Source organism: Pundamilia nyererei, unplaced genomic scaffold, assembly GCF_000239375.1.
Source record: "Pundamilia nyererei isolate P.nyererei 1_Seehausen unplaced genomic scaffold, PunNye1.0 scaffold00038, whole genome shotgun sequence".
NCBI classification, from domain to species: domain Eukaryota; kingdom Metazoa; phylum Chordata; class Actinopteri; order Cichliformes; family Cichlidae; genus Pundamilia; species Pundamilia nyererei.
Window position 1 is genome coordinate 1342711 of NW_005187439.1, and position 22129 is coordinate 1364839.

The 22129-nt window shown below is 43.1% G+C and overlaps 1 protein-coding gene across 6 annotated transcripts in view; it reads left to right on the top strand.

Moving 5' to 3' along the window:
* wdfy3 (WD repeat and FYVE domain containing 3) overlaps positions 1 to 22129 on the top strand; it is a 117825-nt gene that overhangs the window by 42684 nt on the left and 53012 nt on the right. For 5 of the 6 annotated variants that reach the window (XM_013910218.1, XM_013910219.1, XM_013910215.1 and 2 more), the window contains exons 9-17: positions 1575 to 2054; positions 2156 to 2266; positions 4601 to 4794; positions 10235 to 10506; positions 10708 to 10905; positions 11683 to 11766; positions 15780 to 15969; positions 16299 to 16513; positions 19007 to 19119. In XM_013910218.1, coding sequence (XP_013765672.1) covers positions 1575 to 2054; positions 2156 to 2266; positions 4601 to 4794; positions 10235 to 10506; positions 10708 to 10905; positions 11683 to 11766; positions 15780 to 15969; positions 16299 to 16513; positions 19007 to 19119 — 1857 coding nt within the window. The remainder of the gene's footprint in view (positions 1 to 1574; positions 2055 to 2155; positions 2267 to 4600; positions 4795 to 10234; positions 10507 to 10707; positions 10906 to 11682; positions 11767 to 15779; positions 15970 to 16298; positions 16514 to 19006; positions 19120 to 22129) is intronic. The other variant, XM_013910220.1, reaches the window with a different exon arrangement.

Consider the following 22129-nt stretch of genomic DNA (forward strand, 5'->3'; position numbering starts at 1 on the left):
AAACCTTGACATTTCTGTTTTGACCAATGCTGCGTGTAAAGACTGACCCGACACGTGTTGTATGCTTGCGAGCTGTTTGTTGAAGCACCACACACGTGTGGCTGTGCGTTTCACCACGCAGTTCAACTTTTGCGTCAGTCGTCAGCACACACACTCTCCCCCAGGTCTCTGGCTTCACTATATATAAAGGGAGAAGCCTTAAGTAAATCACCGCCACCTGTCCCTCCAGCCTCTTGGCACCGCCCCCTTGAGCTCACTGCCCCACTCCTCCCCTGCAACTGAGCCAGGCACCACACTTCTGCCACACGAGCTTACAAACACAGATTCTGCTAATTAATGCCAGGGCAGAGAATAATTACATAGTACAGTTTTACTAATTAAAGCCAATCTCCTTGCTTGGTTTGTGCTACACAGCCATAACGTGTGGTACAAACCATAAAACCATAATTTTAGTCAGATAATCCACTAAATATGCTCCAAAAACACCAACAACAGACGGGGTTGGGAGGTGCAGCTCAGTTACAGACACTGATGGGCTACACCTCCCTGTGTTGGGAGGCCCTTGATGTAACTACTTTAACTCAAAATTGTATTTAGTCCATCTCTACTTATTCATTTCTTTGTTTTTGAAGCAAATGACTAAAATAACATTTCCCTCCATTTATCTGTCATTCTGACTTTGTGTGGGTTCGTTGTTTTCAGCTGTGGAGCTGTGGTGTTTGTAACTCAGCCTTTCACCTCCACCCATTCACACATGGTAACACACTCACTGTCAGCGTGTTGGGTTTCTAACCGCATACACCCTCCCACTAACAACACTGAAGTCAACTGAGTCACAAGCACATGCAGTTACACTTGTGTTTACCCACCTAGTGACAGTTCCAGCTGAGCACAGAGTCATTACCAGGAGCCATCATGGTATGAGGGTGCGCTTACACGCCTAATTAACCCGCCACATCCACTTAACTGCTGTGTGTGTTTGAGGCTATGTGCTGACACACACTTTCAGTTTTACTGTCGTCCTGTGAGTGTGAAAGTCATAGCCTATGATTTCTGAGCTAGCCTAAAATAAGCCTAAAATATTTTTGTTGACTCACTAAATGAAGATTATTCCCTATAAAGACTCCAGTATCAACTCAACGAAGCTAACTGGAAACGTGTATATTTAAAAAAACAAAGAGTGACAACAGGGAAGAAATTTGAAGTATCGTGTATCTGCCCTGTTAACTGTGCAGTGACAGACGGCAGTTCAGAGTAACAGAGGTCGGAGAAAGGAGACGTTTTTGCAGTTGCTGTAAAAAGTTCAGTGGAGTGATTCAGCAGAAACTGAAGGAAGAGTCTCCTGTTGCCTGTACGGAAATCCCCTGCTGAATTTGAAAGTTTGCTCACTTACAAAGAAATGAATACTGTCTCATTTTAATGGAAGACGACAGAATATTAACCACAAAATCCAGAAAAAACACATAAATTATTCATTTAATTGCGACTCATTGAGTGAAATAAGTATTTTATATTAAGGTCATGCAGTGCATATATATATATATTATTTTTTTTCTTTGTGTTTTAAATTTCAGGCCATACAGTGCGTAATATTCAGGCCTTTGCGGTGCTCCAAAACGCCTTTCTACGGGCCAAAACAAGCCGCCTGGCGTGCATGCTCCTGGACGCCATCGGAAACATCTACGCAGCCGAACCGGCCAACTATTTCATCCTAGAGTCGCAGCACACGCTGTCTCAGTTTGCAGAGCGTGTGGCCAAGCTCCCCGAGGCTCAGACCAAGTACTTTGAGCTGCTGGAATTTGTAGTGTTCAGCCTCAACTATGTGCCGTGTAAGGAACTCTTCAGCGTTAGCGTGCTCCTCAAATCGAGCACTTCGCACGCCTGCAGCATCACCGCCGTACGGACGCTGCTGAAGCTGGCCAGGCACGACCCGGTGTTCAGCGACGTGCTGCGGGAGGTCGGACTGCTGGAGGTGCTGGTCAACCTGCTGCACAAGTACGCGGCATTGCTCAAAGAACCGCCCTCACAACAGCAACCACACAGTAACGACCAAGGTGAACTGCTTCTTTTACTTAACTATTTTACTGGATCACCGTTGTAATCCCGTCTAATATCGACCTCTGTCCTCTCGCTCTGTGTTTCCTTCCATGTTTAGCTGACTGCAAAAACAACACCGTGGCTGAGGAGCAGAAGCAGTTGGCCTGGCTGGTGATGGAGACGCTGACTGTGCTCCTGCAGGGCTCCAACACCACCAACACTAACGCAGGTAAACTCATGCACAGAACAGTTTCTTAAAAAGCATAAATGGTAAATGGCCTGCATTTGTATAGCGCTTTACTAGTCCCTATGGACCCTAAAGCGCTTTAAACATCCAGTCATCCACACATTCACACACTGGTGATGAAGCTACATTGTAGCCACAGCCACCCTGGGGCGCACTGACAGAGGCGAGGCTGCCGGACACTGGCGCCACCGGGCCCTCTGACCACCACCAGTAGGCAACGGGTGAAGTGTCTCGCCCAAGGACACAACGACCGAGACTGTCCAAGCCGGGGCTCGAACCGGCAACCTTCCGATTACAAGACGAACTCCCAACTCTTGAGCCACGATCGCAGCACTTTAAATGAAATCCACACAGAAATGTTTTTAGTTATGTGGAGGGAATAATTATAGATTAATATGGACTTTGGAGGCACAACTAGATTTAATGTCCCTCAGTAATTAATTTCTTAAGTACCTGATTCTTATCATGTAGCCAAGCTTAAAGCGTCAGTGCTATCAATCAATAGAAACAACAATAAAAAAAGTTTTAAAGAAAAATGACACGACTTTGTGTCTCTATAAGGTCCTGCTGGGTCAAATGCTTGTGAGTCTCAGCTCTGATGCTGCTTTTCACTAAATCAGATCTTTTCAGTGCAAATAATGTCTCCTGAAAAAACGCCAAATTACTAAAATGCAGACTGTAGCTTTAAAATGAACTAATACACACTCCATTCCCCATCCTTACCGACGTGTCCTTGAGCAAGACATTGATTCTGCATCTCCAGGATGACGTGCCTTGAACTCTGACCTCCCTGTTGAAGTGGAAAGGAAAGCGTTTTCCACTAGGGATGAATAAATGATGTTATTGCATTTATTTTACACGCTCATCGTTCGTCGGTCAGCTGTAGAAATGCAGTGAATCACAAGCATAAGCAGCAGTGAGAACACTGACAGCTCACAGCGCCGTTTGACCTTGATGATGACGACCGGGTGGTTCGGTGAGGACGACGATGATGTGTGTAATATTTGGAGCGCTTCACTCTGACACATTGATTACATTTACATTTTACGCTTGATCCTCCTCAGCTGGCCTGGAGAGACTTGAGCAAGATTAGAAAGAAATGATAGTAATGGGACTGCTCAAGGTTTTTATATTTGCAGATAAACTTAAATATCAAGAAGGTTACAAAAAATATTTTTCAGTAAAACATTTATCAAATGGGTTTTTAAGAAGTTGTTTGAACATGCCGAAACGTTCCTTATAAATGTTTAAAAGAAGGATCTAAGGTTATTTGTGCACAACTTCATAATTTTCATTTTACAAATCAAATGGGAAATTGAAAGAGACGAGTATTCTGGTGATTCTGGGGCCCAGTTGGTCCCTCGGAGCAACAACCAAATCTTCAAGGCTTGCAGTGAATGAAAGTATTTAAAGGTGCACTCTCTAGTTTTTTTTAAAGGTAATTTAATAGAAGAAAAAGGAACCTGTACATAGAATAGTGTGATTGCATCTTCCAATGATGCATTCTCAAAAACTCAGAATTAATTCATTACAAATACATTGGAGCTGGTTTGTGGATTGTGGAAGCCACCATGTTACCCACACCGTATTTGAATCCTGTGGCCAGAAGGAAATCTCCTGTGTCACTAATTGTGTTTTACATGTGGTTAAAGTTTGGCCCTACACGCAGTACATCAAAGGCAGAAAAGAGGTGTCCGAATGCCATGTAAGAGACATTTAAATTTGTGTCTGCACCTTCAGACTAAAGATATAATGCATCATACCCATGTTTTATCATCAGAGAAGGAGTCCTCTTCACCAAATGAACAAAAATGTGATGAAAGCGCCACTAGCGTAGTCTCAAATCTGTCAGATTAGATTTGCCATCCTCACGTCTCCAGACAGCTGATAAGAGCCGGCTGAACAACAAGTTATGAGCTAGCATCATGGCAGCTAAAAATCACACTTACCTCTGATTAACAGTTGAGCTACATTTTCACATCATATAAGACTTTATTAACTAAGCTTCCAAGTCCAGCAGAGGAACATCCACGTCACAGATGGTTGAACTCTGGCTGACAGTAGCTAACAATGGCTAACAGCGACTAACATTAGCTAACAGCGGCAAAAAAACACACAACAGTTCAGCGCGTCCTCAGCGTGTACATTAATTGTGACTCAACTTTAGAGCCGACCGTAGTAAAACTTGGATGTAGTCTTTATTATGTTGCAACCACAGGTTCTTAGTACTCTGAAATCTACCCATCAGCAACAAACTGGTTTATTCATTAATTGACCTGATTTCATTATGTTTTGTGTTTTCTTCTTTTCTTGCAGCTCTGTTCAGAGAGTTCGGTGGCGCGCGTTGCGTTCACAACATCGTGAAGTACCGCCAGTGTCGCGAACACGCTTTGCTCATCATCCAGCAGCTTGTCCTGTCGCCCAGCGGCGACGACGACATGGGGACGTTGCTGGGCCTCATGCACTCTGCACCGCCCAGTGAGCTGCAGCTGAAGACAGACATACTGAGGGTAACGGCTCACGCCACTTATTCATCTTCTTTTTGTTTTAATCAATATTGTCGAGGCGCTTTCTGCTGGGATTCACCACTTATATTCCTTTAATTTGTGCAGTTTGTGTCTTTTTACATTTACTTCTGCTGAATTTGTTTTAGTAGACACTAAAAAAACCCCGTCTGTGAATTTGAGTGAGATGGCTCAGGAAAGGAAAGTCTGTAATTTAAAAAATCAATATTCATTTGAAGCCCTGCATACAGTAATTGCTTCAAACAAGGTGCACTGAGAGCTAGGTGCACATAAAAGCATACACTACACTCACATTCGCTCACACACAGACAGGATGTGAGCGAGGCTCATCTGCGGAAGCGTAATTGCATTTTCAGATTCCACTCCTTCAAACGAGGTTATTCACATGCCGAGGCTTTACTTGGATTAACCCGTCAGCATTTTACTCCAATTCCGTTAATCAGGGATTTTAATTATCGCCCTAAAAAGGATTCCAAAGAACTCATATCAAATCTGGTTTGACTTTAATAATTTTTCCTCCCTCTTCTTCAGAGTTTAAGTATCACTTACACTAACGCACTGCAGACCCTCTAAGAGATACCAGCCTTGTGAAGGTGTCCACGTATATATCTCGAGAGAGAACAGCCTGTCCCTAAAGCCTCCCCATGGCTGGTAAACTTAACACCCCAAAAGCCAAGTTTTATGTGCGTATAGATGTACCCTGGTGGCAATTTCCCAGGAAGAGGATGTCTTTAACATCCTGTGATTGGTTTTAAAAGCATTGTGCTGAGTCTGTAAGTCTTCTAAAGTAGCAGGAAACAGCTGGATCAGTGGTGCAACGTGTAACAGTTTTTACTTCTCCTTTATTCACTGTCCCTCCAGTGGGACATGTTTATAGGTCCCAGCTATACTCATTACTTTTCTAGCTGTAATCTTGAGAAATGGGCGATGGGAAATGTGAAAATCCAGTGCAGTGATTTCTCAGTACTGGGATGCAATTCTCTGTGAGATTTCACTGGTGGCGTGTTCCTTAGCAACAAAACATGGGATGTTCTTAGTTTTTTTTATTGCATCTAGGTGAAAAGCTAAGAACATCCCATGATTCAGTGTCTTGTAGAAGCCTTTCCCCTTTACAGCTTCAGTTCATTTCACGTTTGCAGACAGAAGTTTTTGCACAGCTCTCTGAACGTCCCACCAGTGTTTCAAAAGAAAAGACTGCATTGAGTTTTTTCTTTTGCTGCAGAGTTTGGGATCTGTCTTCTGTTGCATGGCCCAGTTTTAATGGTGGCCTCACGTTTGACTGTAGGACACTTTGGTACTGGTGACTTCAAGGTGCCAGGTCGTGTGGCTGCAAAGCAAACATTAGTCATCGCCCCTCCACCACCGTGCTGACATACTGCACAGTAGTATGACGTGTTTGTGTTAATATGCTGTCAGAAGTGGCGCTGTGCATTATGCCCAAACATCCACGTAGTTCCAGAAGTCCTGTGGTTGGTTCAGAAACAAACCTAAGCTGTGCCGCTGTGTTTCCATGTTTGTTTTCGAGAGAAGAGGATCCATCCAAGCAACCCTTCCAAACAAGCTGTACTTTTTCTAATGTTGCTGTCATGATCTTGAACATTTAACATGGTAATGAGCAGGTAAACTGTCAAACAGGAGCCTGCAAAATCCTCTGCGTTTTACCCCTCAGCCGTAAAAGGCTGATTGGATATTGTCATCACCTTGCTGGGCGGGTGGGCGGCATGACACTCAAATTTGTGATCGCGATAACTCAAGACTGAGGTGATGTAAAAAAAAAAAATCCAATTGATATCATGGGTGTATCTAATAAAAATCTCAGACAAATGTCGGTGACCTGGACCTCAAGGTCAGAGGTTAGTAGTGGTGCAACGGATCACGGTTGATCCGAAATCCGAACCGATCCCACTCCACGGTTCGGCACGCACGTGATTCTAAAAAGAAGGAAAAAAAGTATGAGTGTGGTGCGTGTGGTCAGTCTGTCAAGCGATAGTTATGGTCAGCGCTAGCGGTCCAAGTGGAGGAGCAGAGGAGTTTGAGGTATTTAAGCAGCCCTTTGCTGCCCAGTCCGACCGGCTAAAGCTATTACAGAAGCTACTGGGGAGTTTAGCTGCAGACGGGACGCCGTATTCTGTTGTGCAAAACAAGGGGTTTAAACTACGATGAACGTGCTTGAGCCACGCTATGATATCCCGTTGCGCGTCCACTTCAGTGACAAGATCGTTCCAGGCATGTATGAGCAGGAAAAGATTAAAGTTATGGCTGAACTGTCCCAGGCATCTTCTGTTGCTCTAACTGCTACAAATGGGTGGAGCTCCAGGGCAACGGAAAGCTACGTGACCGTGACCGCTCATTATATCACAGCGGAGTGCGATGTAATGAGATGTATGTATTATTGTAGGGTCTACCTTACAATATAAAGCGCCTTGAGGCGACTGTTGTTGTGATTTGGCGCTTTATAAATAAAATTGAATTGAGTGGTAGATACAAAGACCTATACTGCCCTATATTGAACCATAATTTTTTTAATAATTGCGTGGAATGAGTCTTGAGTTGAATGTTTTTAACAGGCAAAAAATACTTCAAAAAGTAAAAGTTTTGTCTTTTTTTGCTTTTAGAGGTTAGGGGTCGATTTTTAGGAACACCATTGGTATGAGTGTCAAAGTCCGAGTTGACTTTCTTAGTATGCTGGTGGTCCGTCATGGATAACGGTTTGTTCAGTGAACTCTATTTGACCACAGCTTCAAAAGTAAATACATATACACATACTCTCACCAGCCACTTCAGTAGTTACACTGCAAAAACAAAACCTCAGTACTGCATTACTCATTACTCAAACTGCACTGTTGGTCACTGTAATGATTCTGAAGTGACAGAACAAGAAAGTGCATCTGATGATCCTGTCCTACTGGAAACAGAGGAACCTTTTCCACCAGCTGAACAGAGGCAAAGATCTAGGCCATGGGTGTCAAACTTGATTGAGCTGTGGGCCACTGCTGGCTCTGTCGTCTCATTGGAGGGCCACTTAGTGTTCAAGTAGTACAAAACAAACAAGAAAACACCCACAAATGTTTCTGAAAATGTAGCGTTTATTTTATTTTATTTTATTTTATTTTATTAACCTTCAAATATTGTTTAACAAGACAAATCTGCAAATGTGAACGTAGTAATTTTTCTCTCTCTTAACTAACCGAAGCCGTTCATTGAACTGCCAAATAAACAAACTCGTCCTCTCTTTCCGGCCAGAAACGTGGCAGCACTTCTGCTATAATTTTGTTCGTATTTAACAAAATAAAAATGCAGACATAAGTGCGCACATTAGTTTTTGACTCTCAGTGAACTAACGCAGCCAATCCCTCGACATGTTTGTGCTCTCTGCTCATGTTGCCTTCATATTAAATCATTTTTGGCTTTTTAAAGAACTTCTTTGAACATTGCAGTCAACAACAAACACATCCTTCCTAACAAAAAAAGTAACTTCAAGGGTCAAATTGCATTATATTTCTTCACGTCAGCTGCAAGTAGGGGTGGCGTGGGCCGCAAGTGGCCACCGGGCCGCGAGTTTGAGACCCCTGTCCTAGGCGGTCTGAGACAACTCTTTGTGCCTTCCACAAACCACAGTCTCCAGAAGACAAGACCGTGGAGTTGATCTATTCCTTTGAGTTTCAGGGTTTTTTCAGCATTTGGTCAGCATTTCCTGATCCTGCTCATGGTGCCAAATAAGCCTGTCCCACCGACTGGACAGAAGAAAGCATCCTGTGCAACTACAGAATATTCACAACTAAATCAAAGCCCTGAAATTGAAGCGGTCGACCAAGGACTCGACCCTCCTCCTGTTTTTCATCCCATTTCTTTCTTTTTTGTCCTCTGTTCACTTCTCCCTCTCTACCACCATCCCCCATTCCACTCGACGTCCTTCCCTCGCTTCTTGCCGATTAGCCTTCCCATCATGTTCCCTTCCTGACTCTTTTCCTCCCTCCTTGCCTCCTCTTTCTCTTCCTTTCTTCATTCCTATCGCCCTCCTTGGTATCTCGCTCTCTTATTCCCTGTTTTGCTCCCTCCCCACCACCTATTCCTTCCAGCCTTCCTCCCTCTCTTTCTCCCAATCTGCCTTCCTATCTTCCTCCCTCCCTCATCTTCTTTACTCCCCCCCAGTATTCCTTCACTCCCTTTCATCTTTCCTCATCCCTGCATTCCACTCTCTGTCTTCTCCTCTATTTTCCTCCCTACATTTCTCTACCTTCATGCTCTTCTCCCCCACTTAATGTCCCCCTCTGAGACGGTCTGTGATTATTATTGGGATTGATTATTTAATCATTATCTTAAATAATCAATCCCAGGTGTTGTGGGAATACCAAAACATTACATTTTAAAATAACTAAATATAAAAAAGTTTGTTTAATAAATGAGTTCAGGGTACTGAGAGTGTCAGAGAATGAGAGTTATTTGTGCAAATCAGAAATAAAGTGATGATTCCAGTACAGCAAAATCAGGAAAAGTAAATAGTTTTCATAAATAAATCATTTTCATCAACAATGGAATAGTTTTAAGATTGAATTTGGTTAATGCGGTCCGTCTTCTGCTCTCCACACTGACGTTTGGGGTTAATATCCTGGTGTTTAAAGAGTTATTTTTCCTCACGTTACCATTACAAGTGTATAAAAATAATGTATTGATTGTTTTCAGATATCCACGACTGTCAAGTTAGCCTGAGTAGCATTAGTACCAGTACTTCTTTAGTTTGTTATATTCTTGACTGAAATACTGCACATGTACTTATTGCAGTATGCAGAGAAGCATGCATCACTTAGTTGTGCATCGCATGCTTCCATCATTTTTACTTCAGAGGTGATGATATTAAAAAGCTCCCGGTGGTGCTGTTTATTTTTTATTAACACCGCACGTCACCGGTGTCATTCAAAAGCTTCACCTGCTGTCGGTCGCAGACATTTTTCTCCCTGTTTGCCAATTAAAACCTTTGCCTGTCATAGTCGCTCTGTGTTCTCAGGCATTTTTTTTACCTCCCCAGACGCATATCTAGGTTACAGTTTGATGTTTCAGTTTGGTCGCTTGCAAATGCAAACCATAAAAACCGAGTCGGTGCAGCGAGGCGAAGAAACCCAGAGGGGCTCATAAATATGTCCCTGAAAAAGAACAATGAGAGGAAAAATGAGTTGATGAATAGAAATGTGATTGAAGGGGTTGACAAAAAATAAATGACATGAAAAATCAAGACAGGAGAAAATAACTGAGCAAGTTATAAAGTAAATAAGTGGGAGTTCAGGTCTGTCAGGGAAGGAGAAACATGGCGTGTGACATCGTCAGAAGACATTATGCATCAAGCTACGTTAGCTAAAGCAAAAACAGTAGCGTTTGTAGAAGTGTCCGTCTGTAAAAATCCCAATGAAATAATTGTTCCTCTCTTCAGGCTTTGTTATCCGTGCTGCGAGAGAGTCACCGCACTCGGACGGTGTTCCGCAAGGTGGGCGGCTTCGTCTACGTCACCTCGCTTCTGGTGGCCATGGAGCGCTCGCTGTGTCAGCCGCTGCGACACGGCTGGGAGCGCGTCAACCAGAACCAGGTTTTTGAGCTCCTGCACACAGTCTTCTGCACGCTCACCGCCGCCATGCGCTACGAGCCAGCCAACTCGCACTTCTTCCGTACGGAGATCCAGTACGAGAAGCTGGCCGACGCGGTCAGGTAAGGACCGCCTGTTTAGGAAAGAAGACGTTTTGTTTTGTGGACACAACACACCACGCAGTCGAGTAGACCACAGTTTGTCAGAAAAACATCCAGATAGTTGAAGTTGAGTGAAATGAAGACTTTTGGACGTGTTATGATTGTTTGTATGAGTATGGTTGTCCTCTTGCCTTCTCCTAACGACTGCTCGCCGTCCTCCAGGCTGCTTGGCTGTTTCTCAGACACTAAGAAGCTGGGCCCCACAAGTGTGTTCCCCTCCAACGCTCAGCCTTTCCAGAGGCTCCTGGAGGACGAGGCCGTCCCTGGAGGCTGTGCAGGAGACAGCGTCTGCCCTACGCTCAAGCACTGCAGCAAGCTCTTCATCTATCTGTACAAGATGGCCACAGATTCTTTTGACAGGTCAGCAAAGCAAAGACCCAACAGTGCAGCTTTGTTAGGAACATTTATTCAAGATTAATAATAAATATAGCTCTAAATGCACAATCTGTATGTTATAATTTCACCATCCTCTCTTCACACAATAACCAGCAGATATAATATCCAGCTGTCAGCAGTGTGCATATTGCACCATAGTGAAACCCCTGAAAGTGTGGCTGCTCGCTCACACACGTGCAGTATAACATAGAAGCTGCACAGCCTGGTGGTGCTGTCATGTTTTCCAGAATTCGTGACATTTCAGCTGTCAAATATTCCAAACTTCAGTGCGCCTACGATTCCTCTGCAAACAAAAGAAAAACTCTCAAGACAGTCACTTTGTTGTTTGCTCTTTGTGACAGATTGTAGTTGCTTAGTTTGAGCTCGAATTGAGTTGAAGTTATGTTAATTTTCTGGATAATTACAGTCCATCTGCATGTGTGCACCACAAAGGTCTAAAACAAACTTTAAACTTTGTGATTTCTTATCCATATTTAGTAATGCAGTTATTAAAGTAATCTCCTCACGCTACATGCCAGGATCATGTGTAGGTGGCGTTGTGCATGTGCCCCAGCCGGAGCTCTGATCCTGTTTTCTCTGTCACTTTTCCACTAACAACCTCTTCCCCTTCTTTTCTCTTTCTGTTTCTCTTCCTTTAACCTCTGGCGCTGTCTGGCTGTTCATCCTCGGTCTGGCCCATCTGCACGGCCGTGTGTGTGTGCATGCCTGTGTCTGAATGTGTGCGCGCGTGGCGCGATGCAGTCGTGCGGAGCAGGTGCCTCCCTGCCTGACTCATGAGACCTCACTGCCCTCCCCGTGGGGCACGCCAGCACTCGCCAGGAAGAGGTAGCTACAGCGCTCTGTCACTTTCCTCACCCTCATCCCTCCTTCTCTGTCATGCTTACCTTCAGTAGATACTAAAAGAGACCTGCTGTGTGCCAGAATAACCACTGATCCGTTAACTGTCACATAGAGCTACTTTTAGCTGTTTTACAGGAATTAAACTTGTTTCCTCATTTTTAAAACAGACACATATGAACATTAAAGAGGACCTAATGCTTTTTCTGCTCATAGTAATCATGCCCAAAGTGCTGGTAATCCATGTGAGACACTCAGGCTTCAGGGTGCTCTGAACACACAGTGTCAGACAGTTTTTTTACTCTTTGACTTTTATGATGCCGTAGAGCACAGACGCACTCACTCCCCTTTGTGAGGGGCAGCCAATTAGAAGAAGGGCGACTTAAAGGGAGAGCAAGGAGCTAAAGCAGCTTAATCTAGATGAAGTGAGTGCATAGACCAACGGCCAGTATACGATTTATTAAACCACCACAAAGTGTGCGGTTTGTGCCATAGATGCACTAAACACTGCTGTAATTACCAGGATGACTCCCTATAATTCTCTAATAGTTTATGTGGAACGTCAATGCTAAAATATAATTATTGTTGTTGTTCATTAATTTTTTACATCTTTAAAAAAAAAAATCACAAGAAAGCGAAACTATTTTTTGTTATTAAGATGCCAAATTATAGTTATTTACACTTAATTTCTCTTTTTTCAGAGGACAGTGTGAAACATGTTTGTGACAGATTCCTCAAATACTTGTTTTCTTCTGTTTACGACAGCTGGTCTGATAAATTTGTTGAGCTCAGTAAATAAGGATAATTTTAACCGTGACTCATTAGAGGTTTACTCTGGTAGACGAGAAGAAGAACAGCATATTATATGGCCTTTAAAATGAAGCACTATTCATGAGTAGTTTTAAAGACACAACTATATTACCTGTGGTGTCCAGAGGCTTAGAGATCATCCACAACATCATACTCAAACTGTTTTATCAGATTCAAACTTTATGATTTTCGCTGCCAAAAGAGTGCAGCAGATATTTCAGCATCTACAGAAAATGACGAGTCAGTGAGTCACAGTCATCTGCTTAGCAGTAAGTGATGTCGTGCAAGAAAAATGTATTTTTTGGTAAATGCAGTTTTCTCTGTGTGTTTTGACTCTTCGTTCACACGTAAACGCTGATTTGAAAGCCTGAAAATGAAGCACGGACAAAAGAAGATCCTGATTAGATGTTACTGGCTTCATTTCTTTGAAACAGGGTGTTGGCCTTGACCTTTTTAAAAAAACAAATTAATACTGGAGGTGATTTAAAGTAGTAGAATGACTAAAACAGTAGTTCAAGCTCTTAGCTGCATACACAAACTGCTTTAAATGAATTCATGTTTCGTTGCGACCCCCGCTGAGACGTTTCTCCACACTGTCAGACAGATTCAGTCTAAATTACTGTGCGTTTTTCTTCTCATCACATTCCTCCTGTGCTCCTCTGTCCTCTCTTCTATCTGCTGAAATTGCCCCCCTCTCTCTAAAAACCCAATCTCTGCTCCTATTTGAATTTCATTTACAAAGGGAAAACTGGTCGGGACATTTTAAATGTGCTCTGCTGTCTGCTGTCAAGGTGAGGCCGAGGGTCTCTCCCCTGCAGACGTCTCCCCCTCCGCCTGTCTGGATCGGCTCCAACACTGCATATTCATGAGGAGGACTAATTTGACAATTAGAGATGATGGGGCACTCGTCCTTGCTAATGCACTTCATTATAAGATCTTCTTTGTGGATTTAATAGCGTCGCAGTTGCTTCCTGTGTTTTTACTTCAGTTTCAACAAGTCTGTTTATGATCGGAAGCCTTAGTTTACTCAGGTTTATTTGGCAGCCTGAATAATATGAAGAAAGTTGCTAAATACTTAATTTTTTTCATTGTTCCATAAAAACAAAAGCTTGTCTGGTGTAATTTTGCTGCTCAGCTCAAACAGCGAGTTTTGCCTTGAAGAACATGGCGGTGATTGTGATGTGCAAATTGCAGCAATCAGCGCCGTGATCATCATGTTTATGACAGTGACATGAAAAAGCTGTTCTTGTTTTTTTAATGTTCTTTAGTCTGAAAAAGGAACTCTTTCAGTTGCACGCTAGGATGCCTCATGTTTTTAGACCGTGTCCACGCTGAGCCAGCTAAATCTGAAACAGCAGCGTGAAAATAAAGCAAGATTTTACACTTTAAGCTTTAAGTCTCCATTTACACAAAACACCTGACAGGAAACACGGGGGGTGCCTGGGCCACAGTAATCAGGCATTGTGAGAATAAATCAGATTCATAATGTTTGCACCGATTCAGTTTTTCTGTTCATTTGTTTAAATATAGCACCAATTCACCTCACCAGTAACATCGAGGTGCTTTATTCTCCAAGTTTAGGACCTTACCTTATTAGTTAAAAGCTCCAATAATCCCCTATATCATCTGCTGAAGGGAAAGAGAAAAGAGAAAGGAAAAAAGAGTGAGAAAAGGACGAGGAGTAGACGAGGTTAATGCTACATAAAGGCCTCGTCTCCAGCCGGTGGATGGCTGCCCCTCCCTGAGCCTGCTTCTGCCGGAGGCTTCTTCCTGTAAAACAAGAGTTTTTCCTTCCCGCTGTTGTCAAGTGTCGCTCAAAGGGGGTCGTTTCTGTATTAGTCTACGGTCTTTAACTTACAATATGAGGGGTCTTAAGCGAACTGTTGTTGCGATCATATAAATGAAATGGAAGAAAATTAAAATTGATTTAAAATGAAAAGTGGGTGATTCCTAAGCCTAATCTTAAAGTAGAGAGGGTGCCCGTCTGGGTGGTTACGGAGGACAGGGGGTGATAACTGAAAGCTCTGCCTCACGTCCCACTTTTAGAAACAACAAATAATTGTGCAGAGTGAGAATGAAGTACTCTGTTGGGATAATATTATATTAACAGGTCTTTAAGGCATGACCTGCACTCATAAAGGTTTGTAATCCCTGAAAACCTGACCGGCTTAGTCTTGGTTTCCTCCTCTGTAGCTTGTGTGAGCTCTAACCACCTTCAGCACAGCTGGCGTTTACTAAAGCATGTTGCTTCCATTACACTGCATTTATCACTGAATCAGGCGAACTCTGCTTTTAATGATTTTCTAATGTATAGTTGAGAACTTCACAGATTAAACAAAAAGAAATCAGAACAAATAATGAAATAAATCAGCAACTCAAAGCCGAGGTAGAAACTACTAGGAGGCAAACATAAGGAGATTTTTATGTTTTATCTGGCAGCGGATAATCAATTAAACGAGTGATTCGATTCTGAAGAATCCAAAAACAGTTTGAAGCATCCACCAGCTGCTGTGAACATCAACAGTCTGGTTCATTTTCTTACCCCCCCAGCGTTTTATGCTGACTCTAACCTTTCCAGCTCTGCATTTCTCCTGAGGAGGGATTTGCATTGCAGTAACACACCTATTTTGCCTAATTGCCCGAGTGCAGGCCCCTGCAGATCTCCTACTCTCTGCTGCCTGCACAGTGGGGCGTGGAGGGTAGGGGGCTTGTTGCTTTGGATGGAACTGTAGCCATCTGACACCTCGATCTCTGAAGTGGGCAAACAACTTGACTGGTGTTGACTAAAGTTACAGTCGGTGTTAAATACAATGCTTACACTGATCAGTGTTGGGAGGAGAGCAAGGTTTCCCCCTGAGCCCTGGAAGATCCTGCGACTTTGATTATGAATAAGATTTTGTGTTTTTGTGAGCTACTTACATATTTTACAGCAGAGCAGGAGTTGTAAACAGTTGCAACTCGAGTGGTTTAGAGAGTAAACAAACTTCCATTAACGGGGACAATCAGGCTTCTCCGTGGCCAAAAACTCAACATTCTGATCCTCTATGAAAAGAAAAGTTTATATTTACAGGAGCAAAGTTTTCACAGTATTTTTACCTTTTGTTTCTGTGTGAAATGTTATGTGAATATTTTCATGCAGCTTGCTTTGAAAAAGCCAATTTTGACTTCCCTCTCTTCCTTTGTGCTCCCAGACACGGTTACTACGGCACGTCGGGCCCCCCTGCACCAGCGAAAGCCCTGACTGACCTGAAGCTCCACTTAACGAACTCCTCCCACCCCATTTCCTCATCGTCCTCAACAGACATGGTGGTCATTCACCCAGGGGCCGTGCTGGCCATGGTGGACCTGCTGCCCTCCGTCTCCTCTGACAGCCAGCCAGAGGTGAGGAAATGAAAGGCAATGTGCTTCCTGTCAAAGTGGGTGAAGGGATTCGATGGCAGGCAGGAAGTGCCTTTTTTCAGTTGGGTTTTTCACGTCAGACGGCAGCCAGACAGTGTGAGTCAGCTACATATGTGTGTTTTAGGGGAAAGTCAGTCGTATTGAATGATTACATGCAGGTAATAAACTTTCTAATCAGTGAATTTCCCAAAGCACCCTCTCACATTTACCTGATTTTGCTTATTTTTGCCTCTTTACAGGGCGATTTAAACTAAGCTTAAGTCTTAGTCTTGGTTTTAACGTCTAGCTCTCCAACTTTCTGCTCCTCCCAGCATGCCCTCGACCTGCAGCTGGCAGTCGCCAACATCCTGCAGCTCCTGGTGAACAGCGAGAGGAACCAGCAGGTGTTGTGTGAAGCCTGCCACCATCAGCGACTGTTGCAGCGCTGCAGCCAGGCCCTCAGCGATGAAGACCACCCTCTGCACCCGCCGCTGCAGAGGATGTTCGAGAGGCTGGCCTCGCAGGCCCTGCAGCCGATAGCACTCAGGTACTGAAGCTGGCCATGTTGATTACATGATGTAGGCACCAACAAACCTAAACTGAGAAGCTTCAACACTGAAATGCTGCCCCAACAATGACTGTTTCAGATGATAATAAAGAGATTAAAATAAAAGCATAAAAGCAAGACAACTCAAACAAATATTTTAACTATTATTCTTCTTTTTTTTTTTTTGAAAATCTAAATGAAGTTTCAGATGAAATCCTTGACTAACATCACAGAAACACACAAGGTCAGATTAGGTGAGTCTGGCTAACATCAGCGGTGCTATCGCCAGCTGACACCTGCACAGTCCGTTTACTCTGACACGGCCTTTCTTTTTCCAGATCAAAGAATGCAGTCCCAGCTGGAGCCAATCAACATCTTCTATATTAATAAAATATGAATTATTAGTCTAACTAATTACTATTTATACTACAACCTTAAACCCAACCTCAGACCCCCTTAACCAACATTACATCAAACCCAAATCTTTATGAGGCTTTCTCTCAGACTCTTAATTCTAAGCACAATAAACCTCTGATGTGCACCGTTTCATGAGGTACTTTACTGCTGATGGAACAGAATCAGCAACCAGCTTTAAATAGTGAACAAATGCATCACATGAAAACAGATTTATCTGTGGTGAAGTAAGATATATAAAGTATTAGAGACAAAAAAGTAAAGGCAGTGCGTTACTTTGCTTTATGGAGGTCCATCACTGTCCATAACTGTTAGACGGAGGAGGGATCTAAATCTCATTCATAACCAAATATCGGTCCAGGTTATTATTTCCACATGAAAACAAAAGAAAGCCTTAATTAATAATTATTTAATTATTCATTCATTCATTAACATCCCAGCGTGTGCAGTTTAAAGTCTCAGAGAGAAGGTCGGCTGTTCAGGGAAAGTTGACGTTCAGCTGTTTCTTGGTTGTAGCTGGTTTTTTAAATTGGTTTTAGTCGTGTTTGTGACATTATTTTTAAGTTCGATTTTTTTTTTTTTTAACTCCATTTAACCAGTAAATAAGAAACCAAAGGACAGACCCACAAAAACCTGAGAACAATGAAGAGATGTAATACCTCACATTCAGGGTTTTTTAAACATTAAAGTGTTTGTCTGGACTTTTCTGCACAGACCTGAGCTTGGAGCAAATAATATTTTATGAACAAAATCATTTTGTTCTTGGAAAGCAGTTTTGTTTTTTTATCATGCTAATGTGCATTTGCATTGTCGGGTTTCACTGAATGAAGACGGATTTTATATGCAGGCAAAACGGAGTGATTCTCATTTCCCGCTTGACTTGTTACGTGAGATGGGAGATTGGGGTTGAGGGACAAGACTGAAAGTTATTTGACATGCACATGGTTGGTTGTTTTCATATGTTAATGCGGCCTGCCTGGCTCACATTCTCTCCCTCCAGCTGTAATTATGCTGGGGGTACACGTATCGCTGTCTGTCAGCCTGTTCCCCATCCTTCCCTTCATCCCCCCTCCCTGTCAGGCCTACCCTTCATATTTCCACTCCTCTTACTTTTTTCTTCTTCCCATTTGTATTTTGTTTCTGCTCTGTCAACATCAGCCAGCAGCAAAGCTCCAGAGTCTTTCTGCCTCCTCGGTGCCGCTCTGATATCGTCTGCTTCCAGCCGCTGGTGTCGCACATCGAGCGCTCTGACAGCAGACGCAAACAATCACAGCAACACTTTGCATTCATGTCACTTACATGCCGGTCAACCATGTCACTGACTTTGAAACAGACTGAAAATGCTGTAAACCTCAGCTTTTTGAGGAGCGGAAGTAACTGCTGACTTAACAAACTGCATCCAATTAGGATGTGCTTCACTGCTTAATGAGAACATAAAGGACATAGTATGGCAGGGGGACCCTGTGGGAGTGCAACGACTAAACCCAGCAGTTGTTTTTAATTGGTTATGTAATAGTGTCACTGAAAAACAGGAATGCGCCTAAAAGAGTACAATAGGCCTCGAGGCTCATGCTTTACACGAGCACGGCCCAGGTACTATATTTAAAAGATTTCTGCATCCTTAATGGCAAAAGTTTGGACACCAGTTTGTACCTTTCATTTCTGGGAAGGTTTATGGCTGAGGACCATCTATGTGCATATTAGGGAGCGTATCTGCAAAATGTGCATTTGGGTATAGAAGTAATCACTTTTGAAAAACACCTCCGTGTTGATGCCGAGCCAAATGCATGCTCACTTCCTCCTTCCACATGTTGTTAATAGGATGATTGAAGTGTGAAGGCAAGCTGTAGTTTAGTTCCTCGCCTAAACAAAGGCACTCTTCTCAAAGCCACTGAAAGGACTTTTGGATTTTCAGTAACAGTGGGGGGGAAACAAAGGCTGAGGTTATTTTAAAACAGGAGCGCTACTTAAATAAGGTTAATTAAACTGAAATAAAGGAAGTTCAGCAGTGATACTGGCCTAATTGTTTTTTCTTTGTTCTTTCTTTATTCCTGACTTCCTGCTTATCTTCCCCTTCAGGGAGTTCTTACGGCTCGGGAACCCGCTGAACTGTGGCGCCTGGGACAAGAAGCTGTTGAAGAACTACCGGGTCCACAAACCGAGCTCTCTCAGCTACGACGCCGAGATGAGAAGTAAGATTGTAACATTCGATCATTGTACTCACTGTTCCACAGATCTCCGGTGAAATATTCCTACAAGTGTTTTTTGTCAGAGATATTAAATAAAACACAAGTCGGGTTTTGGTGTTCTTATCAGCTGTCAGTCGGTTACACTTACCAAGTGCATAGACTGGATCATACCAACTACACACACTGCATCCACACAGAATCTATCCCAGGATAAAGTATTCAACTGCCTGCATAAGTATTTGTTATAGTTGGGTTACAGGCCTCAAACGTATTATTAAAGTGCCGACTAAAAGGTAACCACCTTAGAAACCTCTGTGATTCTGTTTTATCACCTATCACACAACGTTCTTTGGTATTAGTCGAACAAATATAGTTTCTTATACCGACACAGGAAAAATTCTCACTTTGTAATAGCTGAGAATTGAAGAGCTCTTTTCACAGCAGCCTTCCAAGTGCAGCTATGAAGGATGTGCCACCTGGGAGCGATTCCCATCTGCCGTTGTGATGCTGGCTTCTCCTGGGAGAAAGTGTCATTTTTATTTATTTATTTTTTTAACAAAAGCTTTAAAAAAAAAAGGAGAATCATCTTTTCTTTGGTCTATGATGAATTCCCCAAAGAATAACATCTGATGTTAGAGTATGAGCTTTGCTTAGTTCCTTAACGCCAGATTAAAAGGCTCAGATGGTCCGTGTGCTTTCAGAGTGGTCGGAGGAACAATCGGGATTAATTACGTATGAACTTTACAATTTATCCAGAGCTCCTCATTTCCGTGCCGGATCGAAGATAGAAGGCAAACCTAATCAGGTGTCCTTCCTTGCATCCGTGTTGTTAGCCGCTTATCCAGTTTGGGATCTCGTGAGCGCTGGAGTTGATCCCAGCTGTCACAGGCTGAGAAGCGGCGTGAAGCCTGAGTATCAAATGGCTAACATGGCGACACAGATGAGCACGCTCATATCCACCCCTCCTACCAATTAAATCTTCCTGTAATGGTTATTTATATGTTATATATATTCAGACAGCAGCTGACAGTAGACAGAATGCAGCTATGACTCGAGGACTTACAGATACACTAATTAGCACGTGGCGTCATTTCAACGTGCTTTAGCTGCTTTTCATTTCGTTGCTTTTTGGAAGCAGGAAGTTGTTAGAGCGGTCTTCTTGTCCACTGATTAAAGCGACGTGTAAACTCCATGTTTAAACAAAGATCAGCTCGCCTCTGTGAATGTAATGCAAATGGCTTGTTTTCCATCAACAGCTGCTAATGTTTGTAATTTTCTGGGCTTCTCAGCATGTCTTAATTGCTTATTGTGTCTCCTCCCAGCTGAGAATGGATATCAAGGCCCCAGTAATTACTCCTCTTTACAGACAGCCACTGGGAGAGCACATATTGCCATCTTTCTCTGTGAGAAGAGTCTGGTTTATTAGCTGCCATTGATGGCTGTTGTAATTCTTGCTTTCATCCAATTCGTCTTTGTCACATCTGCTGACTCTTTAGAAATGAGACGACCCATGTTCTCAATAGAAGGTGAAATATGTTACCTTAGCGCGGGACGTTATTATCGCCCTTCTGGGGCGATGAAAATCCAGCTTTGATTTAATGTGGCCTACTCGCAGTCGGTGTTTTCAGTGCTGTGGGAGTTTTCATGGGCGGACCAAGCTGTGAGGGGTTTTTACCACTCTCTCTGAATCTAATCTAATTGGAAAATAAATGTAATTTTGAATAAACAAATGCAAAATTTGAAGTGCTGGAATTCTGTCAAGACATTTTTAGGACTTGTAAAAACAGTAGAGAAATCCCTGTTAGATGGGGAGATGAAACAAGCTGCATTAAACTAAGAGTAAAAAGTTCATTTGTATTTCTTTTGGGTTTCCGACTACACATTTGCCTCTATAGTGAGAAAAACATATATTTTTCTGCTCCGGGGTTTTAAAATCAGGCTATTTTTAAGGTTTAAGGGTTTTTTTTAAGTTTGATTTTGATCATTCTTGGCCTCATTCTTTACAGTTTAACAGGTCAATAAGGTTTCTGACTTTAGAACAAAACGTTATGACTGTAGTCTGGTTCCCTGAAGAAGAGGAACAACATGCAGTACGTACAGTGTGGAATATGACGTCCCTGCGTGTGCCAGCTGAAGACACCTTTGAACCACAGCTTTAAGCCACATGACCTGTAATGACATATTTGAGGCCCCTCCTGCACATATACGTCCCTCAGTTTGATAAACACTCCTGACTGAGCCCAGCTTCTCAGTGGGGAGACTTTGTCTTGTACCTCGTTCCTCTGCTTCAGGGAACAGAAGCTGTTCGCTTTCAGTTGATTCACTTGGTAGCACACATACAGTATGGAAGGGATGTATAAATGCCCCCCGAGTTGTCACTGAACCAGAACAAAAGTGTGTGGTGATGGCCAACTAGCTGCAGCACAGATATCACTCACAGGGACCCCTTTAAATGGGGCACATGAGGTTTCCAATCCCCTGATGCGCTCACACCCTGAGGCAAAGAGAGACCTTTGGTTCTGTGAGATGCTGGGAAGATAGCCTCCATAATCCAGTTGGAGAGCCTCAGCTTAGGCAGAGTTTTATCTCTGGCTGGATTATTACAGCAGTTAAACAGCTTGGCCACATAAACACACATTCTGAGCGTGGTCAGTGTAGATTCACATCACACACAGATGAAGGTTCATCTCTTCCTCAGATGGAAAAGGATGAGGGCAAAAAGTGAGAAGCTGAAAAGCGTGTGCCAGAAGCATGCACGGACGAAGCATGAAGGTCACCCTCTCTTTACTGAAGGCAGCAAAGAGGCCGTTCGAAACAACCCAGTATTATGTAAAAGAAACTTCATAGCTATAGAGTCATAAAATGGACTGAAAGACAAGTTGAACCTGGCGTCCAGCTGCAGACAGGGTCCATAGGTGGGCACAGTGATGTGGTAGCGGTTTGCTCCGTGAAGCCATTAGCTTGGAGACAAAATCTGGGAACATGGGCAGGTGGATTTTGATTGTTGTGGCTC